The sequence below is a fragment of the Pleuronectes platessa genome, chromosome 14 (assembly GCF_947347685.1).
Source record: "Pleuronectes platessa chromosome 14, fPlePla1.1, whole genome shotgun sequence".
In the NCBI taxonomy this organism is placed as follows: Eukaryota; Metazoa; Chordata; class Actinopteri; order Pleuronectiformes; family Pleuronectidae; genus Pleuronectes; species Pleuronectes platessa.
In genome coordinates, this window is record NC_070639.1 from 9,451,536 (window position 1) to 9,459,031 (window position 7,496).

The 7,496-nt window shown below is 40.6% G+C and overlaps 1 protein-coding gene across 1 annotated transcript; it reads left to right on the forward strand.

Annotated features, from left to right (window-relative positions):
- The first annotated feature begins 756 nt into the window (after positions 1-756).
- Positions 757-3,240, forward strand: LOC128455915 (probable inactive protein kinase DDB_G0270444). Its single transcript, XM_053439876.1, has 2 exons — positions 757-886; positions 1,596-3,240. Exons 1-2 carry the CDS (start codon positions 850-852, stop codon positions 3,128-3,130), a joined length of 1,572 nt encoding a protein of 523 aa, XP_053295851.1. The 5' UTR covers positions 757-849; the 3' UTR covers positions 3,131-3,240.
- Positions 3,241-7,496: the final 4,256 nt, after the last annotated feature.

The window sequence follows — 7,496 nt, forward strand, 5'->3', positions numbered from 1 at the left end:
GTGGGGTTCGACTGTTCTTTCAGGAACTGCAAATAATGATTCATTGGAATTCAGCAGGTCAGAGTCCACATGACATGATTAGGTGAAGTGCAGTGTTGCACTAATAACAACTTTTTAATCTATTTCAATCTTGGCTTCTTCCTGCATATGTATGCACATATTTTTACAATCTTTATTATTCTATATTCTTATCTACATTTTGCATTTCTTTTCATTGTTATTGTCTTGGTCTGTCTATATTTCTATTCTTTGCAGGAGCAATTCTAACGAAACCCAGTTCTCCATCCGAGGATCAATCAAATATTTTCGAATCTGATCAACACACAAAGTTTTGCTTCACATTGTTTCCAGCAACGAAAGCTGAACCAATTTTCTCAGTTAGTTCAATGAAGTTATCCCTTTGGTCAACAAAGGGATTATTTTAGGAAAAATAAATGAAGGCCAAAGGTAAAAAAAATGTATATACGGAAAAGGTAAAGGAAGAAGCATTAGCTCATGGTTCCTGCCCTTCATACCACTTATGAGAAGTCTCTCCTTACTTCATTATGACCCACTTCATGCCACAAGGAAACAAAAGAGGATAAAATGAGGACTATTGGCGAGATACGTTGACGGGAAGGATACGTGCTGATAACTTACTGAGAGGCGGAAGAAACGAAAAGGGGCAGGACCAGTGGTATTCATAAAGATAAGGAGAACTATAAGGAAACCTGATAAATACCGTTTTACTTTGAGCGGAGACACATAAAGGCACATGAACAGTTGGATATAACTCTGTGAGGAAGATTTTACAGTAGATCACCGTCTATAGTTGATAATAAATATTCAGATTTAATCCAACATATCAAGATGAAGACATTGCTTTTGTTCTTACTGAGTGTGGCAGGTAAGAGATATGTTTTTTTCAGATTTTCATTCTACTAATTTCTCTTTATTACTTTTCATTGTGTTTCAGAGATTTTCTCTGATTAATGCAAGCTGGGGCTATTGCTGGAGTATGTGATGTAGCTTTTAATTCTTTACCAGACACATTTTTGAGCATCACAGAAGTCTGTTTCTTCTCTACCAGAGAGACTTGATAGCTGCTTGATGTGCCCTTGTACTTGGTTGTACACTGGATTTATTGCATTTTAAAAGTGTCACTTTTACTCATAAAAAAACATCTGGTACTTTGACCCTTACTTGGTTTAATCTAATAATTTGTACTTTGACTTAAGTAAAGTGTTTGAGTTCCTCCACCACTGTAAAAGGTGCAATAAAAGATGATTGATTATTACAAGAGAACAAATGAGCACTAAAAGACCACAAAAAAGACAAAAGGGACACAAAGAGATGCCAAATAATTAAAAGAGGCACAATCATAGACACACAAAGAGAACACAAAAACAGAGACGTAAAATTACCACAAAAAGACAGAAGAACCACAAAGATACACACGGTAAAAGAAAAGATGGAAAACACAAACATCTGGTTTGAAGTTGTTTATGTTATTATTGTAGTCATATAAAGTAGCGGGGGGGGGGGGGGGGGGGGTCTTTTCCGGCTCTGTGATAAGGATCTCATCAAATTTAACTTTAAATATTTACTCTTTACAGTGACTCTGGCGATGCCTCTACTTGCTCCTGGTGTGGCACAAGATCCTGATTTATCAACAGAAGAGCAGCCCCCCCTAGTGGCAGACTTGGAGCCTGAGCAGGGTCATGTGGAAGTTCCCGCACCACAGGCAAGACTGGGCTCCCAAAAATCATCTGCAGCTCAGGAGGACATGGAGCAGATCCAGAAAGAGAATCTGAAGGAAGTAGAGGTTCAAGTGGAGCCACACGATAAGGTGGAGCAAGAAATTGTAGAGGTTGTAGTAAGGCCAGAGGTTAAAGTGCAGCAAACGTTTGTAGCAGAGCCAGAAGTTCAAGAGGAACAAGAGGTAAAGGTGGAGCCAGAAGTTGAAGAACAAGAGGTTAAGGCAGTGCCAGAAGTTAAAAAGGAACAAAACGTTAAGGTGGAGCAAGAGGTTAAAGAGGAACAAGATGTGAAGGTGGAGCAGGAGGTTAAAGCAGAGCCAGAGGGTGAGCCAGAGCCAATAGTTAAGGTAGATCAAGAGCCGATGCGAGCTGTCTCCGACTTTAAGGAGGAGTCAGAGGTTAAGGTCAAACCAGATGTTCAACAAGAGCCAGAACTCAGAGAGAACCCGATGTTTGATGAGGAGTTTCACGTGCAGATGAACCTGGAGGCGGAGGCTGAACCGGGCCAGGAGGTTGAAGAGAGGCACATGGACATGGAGAGATATTATGAAATCATAGATGAGCAAGTCATGGAGTCTGAGCCACAGGACGACGTGAGCATGTTCAGAGAGGAATTGAGCGAAGCAGAGCTGTACGAGATGGAGAAGTCTATGAGGGCAGCTTTTCAGAGCCAAAATTCTGCTGTTGAACCTCTATCAGAAGAGGAGCTGCTCGTGAAGAAGCACGTTAAGATGGAGCAAGAAGTTAAAGAGCAACAAGATGTGAAAGCGGAGCAGGAGGTTAAAGCAGAGCCAGAGGATGAGCCAGAGCCACAAGTTAAGGTAGACCAAGAGCCGATGCGAGCTGACTCCGACTTTAAGGTCGAACCAGATGTTCAACTAGAGCCAGAACTCAGAGAGAACCCGATGTTTGATGAGGAGTTTCACGTGCAGATGAACCTGGAGGCGGATGCTGAAGCGGGTCAGGAGGTTGAAGAGAGGCACATGGACATGGAGAGAAATTATGAAATCATAGATGAGCAAGTCATGGAGTCTGAGCCACAGGACGACGTGAGCATGTTCAGAGAGGAATTGAGCGAAGCAGAGCTGTACGAGATGGAGAAGTCTATGAGGGCAGCTTTTCAGAGCCAAAATTCTGCCATTGAACCTCTATCAGAAGAGGAGCTGCTCGTGAAGAAGGATGAAGAACTAAACATGGAGCTGGTGCCTGAGATGAGGAATGAACCTTTTGATTATGAAGAGGCCGTCGTTGAACCTCTTTCAGAAGAGGCGGGACTTGTGACGATGGACGAGGAACCAGTCATGGATCTGGAGCCTGAGATGAGGAATGAACCGTTTCAAAGTCAAGAGGCCGTCCCAGATGCTGCGATCATGGACGAGGGGCAGGCATAGGACTTTATGTGAAAGCAGATCTCATCTTTGGGGAACTGATTCTCAAATGAGGAGGCGAGAATGAAGATGGATTCTCTCATGGATTCTCTCTGAGGAGGCAGCGGTGCAAGACTGGCCTGTTGTTGATGGAGGTGCTCAAGAGACAATATGATCAGCAAAAAAACTTCATACAACAATCACATGCTCAAATGTATATTTGAAAAATACTTTTAGTGTAGGAAATACTTAAATAAAATAAATTAAAATACTGATGAAAATAGATCCTCCTTGGCGCAATCAATAAAAACAAATACCTTGTACAGAGGTGACGGAGTGGACATGTGTGTTTATATGGAAAACAGCAAAAGCTGAATTCTTAATATTTAACAGGTTAATTGTTGATCATGATTGAATGTAAAAAAAGAGATAAAGGGGTGTGCAGCTTTAATTATAATCATCTATGACCGTGTTTTGTGGCAGAGCAGTGGTTGAGACACAGAAAACAAAAGGTGGGAATTTGTAGCTAAAGGTTTTGTAACATTGGAAAATACCTGTTTGATTTTTTTCAACTCTTAATAACCTCTGGTGAACTTAATAGCAAGAGAAAGCTTTATTTTATTTGAATGTTTTATTGGATTTTTAAAGGAGAGGTTAAGGGGCACATTCTGATGACAGCAATCTATATAGATAAAACAATGTCCTATTAAAATAATGGGCAGGGATTATAGAACATTAAATGAAGCAGATCAAAAAACTGAAAGTGAGGTAGTAGGAAAAGCAAGACGACACAAAGAAAAACACAAAACAGAATCCAACAGTGGAAACCAGAGTGATCCCAAAATATAAGGATGTAACTTCTGACTTGTGGGTTCACTTCACAGAAACATGTTTACATGGAGTGAGGATTTTGTCTCTTCCGCCCCCGTATGGAGAAATATGTAAGAGAAATAAAAAACAGGTTTCCAAAGTGCTTAACAGACATAAACAGAAAATGTGTGAGCAAAAAAGAGCAAAAGCAAATTACAAAGAGCAAAAAATATCTCAGTGTTAATGAGAAGCATTGTGAGTTTACAGACTTCATCAATCCTCTCATGTGCTGTGTGGCTCGTTTTGACCACAGGGCTGCGCTGTTCTGTTGTGGTGCTTGAGGTAAAGTACTTCCAGTTCCTCAAACAGTGTGAGAGAGCTGCAGATGCTGAGGCCTTCACACGTTCACCATCACTATCTCAGAGATCCACGAGTATAATTCTAAATAATTCAACTTCTCTACGGCTCTGTTGTTGATAATCTGCCTCTTTTCATTGTTGCCTGCAGTTATTCTGGACAGGCGCTATTCCCTGGTGGCTATGTGATGCTGAGAATATGAAACAATAATTTACTCTTCACTGCAGATCACACATTGTGTGAGTTCTATCTGGAGGATGGATGAAGTAAAAGACTCCCATGTCTGATTGCACCTCATTTATCTCCTGTTATCTGTCAGAGCAGTGGCTCTAGCTTTTGGACGGATCCCAGTGGACCTTTGCTGATTAGCTGTCGGGGGAGCCCAATAAGACAGTGGAAATACTATATTTCTCTGCACATGTTCAGTTTGATTAAGTATATGTATTATATGTATTCACATTTGTTAAGCAGCTTTTCAGCAGATACCAGCTAATATAACAATAATACAAATAATAATAATACATCTGACTTATTTGTATGTCAATGTTAGACAGTGTAAAAGCTGCAAGGACCAAAATTACATTGGTGACCAGACAACAACAAAGGGGCTGATCCAGGGGCGGGTCCAGGAGGGGACTAACCCAAGCTGAACTCTTATTTGTCCTTATTACCAAGTAAAGTTTGAATTTTATTATATTATTGTGTGTATGTTTGTGTAAAGACATTGGAGATAATGGTAAAGATGTAAGATGCATAGAATAATCTTTGAATGACTCTGAAAAAAATATTTTAATAGTATTCAAGAAATACATTCATGACATGATTGAGTATGTGTGAAACCGATTTTGTGTATTTAAACACACTTCAATGCAACTTGAATGTGTCTCAAAATAGCACATCTACTGTATATTGTGAATACATCAGGTACAAATACTTTCTTTAAAACAATTTCTTTAATACCCACACAATAACACACATGTATTTGAGATGAGTGTAAATTCTCAGCGTGGGGCTTGTGACGAGGAGTGTTGCAGTGATACAGACGTATCTATGGTGACACATAAACCTCATCCTCACCTCCCTCGGCTCAGGGTCCAGTTGTTTCACAGCATCAGGAAGCAGTCGCTCTTTCCTGATACCAAAAAAACTGCCATGGTGGCAAAAGCAAATATTACAGGTCTGGATATGTGCTGTGTGTTTTCTACCTAACATGCCACCTAAACTCATTGAATACAAATCCTAACACACCCTTATGAATTACAGCAGCTTAGCACCCAATAGCTGATATAGTCTCACAGTCAGGCCACACATGCAGCTACTGTAAAGCCTGCCGGGGCCCACGTTGTTGCTGCTGTGTGACTCACTTTCCACTGGCCAGCGAAAGCTTTCCCTGACCTTTGGACATGGAGGTGAGGATTACCAACTCTAAGGTGATGATGGACAGCTCTTCATCCCTCTGCTTTTCCTTATTCTTTTTTCATTACTTATTTACACCCATGCATCGCCAGCACAAACAAAGCCATTCATTAGAAAAAGAAGATTCAAATTAAACAGTTGGATTCGTTTCTGAGAAATACACTGTGAGCCCTGCAGATTCACCATTGTTCCTCTACTGGGAAGAGTGGCTTTTTCCGGATTTAAAAGATCATGGTGGAATTTGCATTTCCAATTAATTACTGGGGAGACACCAGGTATCCAACAGCATTACTGGGTACATTAGAAAGTCATATTTTCAGACTATACACTTAATCAGCTCTGGTTAATCATTATCACCGGTTGGGTATTTACAATAAAACTGACGAATAACGGTTGAAAAAGGGTTTTGGTATTCTTTTTCATACAGTCAGTCCAAAATGACATTCATCAAGAATGATTGATGAATGGAATATGGATGAATATGAATGGGCCCCTGGTCTTAGGATTCTGATGCCCTGAAAATCCCCTAATACCTTGACTGATTATTATTGTTGCCATTTAGATGAGAGTGACTCAGTGTTGCTGCTTCCATCTGTCAGTTCAACTCATTTTCTCATTTCACACAGGACAACCAGTTGTTTGGTGGCATCCATGTGTGTGTGTGTGTCTGTGGCGGTGAATCGTCCCAACTAAAGCCCTGTGAGCAGCCAGGCTTACGAGCTCTTGGTACGATGTTACCCCCGTATCCATGTTCAGTCATAAACTGCACATTACAAGCTGCACACTGCCACTGGTTCTAAAACAGACTCTAGACAATGTTTACACCACGGCCTTTTATAGAACAGATGCATACCAGCGGTAATCTGTGTATTTCATTCATCTGTGTGGTTCACCGGGTTGAGCATGACTGAGCCAAAATAATTGTTGGAAATGTCTTTCTTAATGTGATATCCAAATATAATTTCATGATCAGAATAGGCATGCATGTACTCAAATAACTTAGAAGTCATAAAACATAAAGTCCAAGCTTGACATAGTGTGGTAATGCCATTTAGATGGTTGATTGGTTGACTGGTTGATTTAAAGATATTGTCTATGATAATAATAATTCTCATAATGGATTTTCTGAGGAAAAATATGTGGAAAGCAATGCTAAAAACACATAGCAAAGTTGATCTGAGATGAATTTCTCATGGAACAATTTGGAACAATGGAACAGAAAATCTGTTTTTATTTATATGCACCGTTCAAAACAGAGTTAAAAAGTCCTCATCTGCATGGCAATGAAAATCTGTGTTGTGATTTTGCAGACTTTGCCCCAGGAGTAGCATGTAAAGTATGTAAAATAAGAGGGGACCCAAAACGGACCCTTGGGGGACCCCAAAAAAGACACGTGCACAGGAGGAGGAGGCATCTTCCAACAGATCAGGACGTAATTGACATAAAAGAGGTTAGCCAATCCAGTGCTACATCCCTGATAGCAATAAGTCTTTAAGAATGAACCCCTGAAGTTATTTGTGAGTTTATAAGTGTTTACAGAGTTGCTTTCATCCTGATGTTTAGTGAACAGACTGACTTTCTGCATGTACGGTCATTTGGTCAAGTGAAAACTGTCTAATTAGTGACTGGATTGTAATTATCTGCATCCCTGTTGGAGAATCAGTCTGTTCCCTCTTTACTGATGCAGTGAGATGGCATATGTTGCTCCGTCTCTTGTCACGCTGCAGGAATGTGTGAAAGTGAACGGGGGGGGGGGGGGGGGGGGGGGGGGTCATTAATTAAACATTGGGAGGGATGAAAACCAGAA

Excerpts from the sequence above, each read along its gene's own strand:
- LOC128455915 (XM_053439876.1), top strand. The coding sequence starts at position 850 with ATGAAGACATTGCTTTTGTTCTTACTGAGTGTGGCAG. Across the intron at positions 887-1,595 it reads GTTCTTACTGAGTGTGGCAG|TGACTCTGGCGATGCCTCTA; the intron begins GTAAGAGATATG and ends TACTCTTTACAG.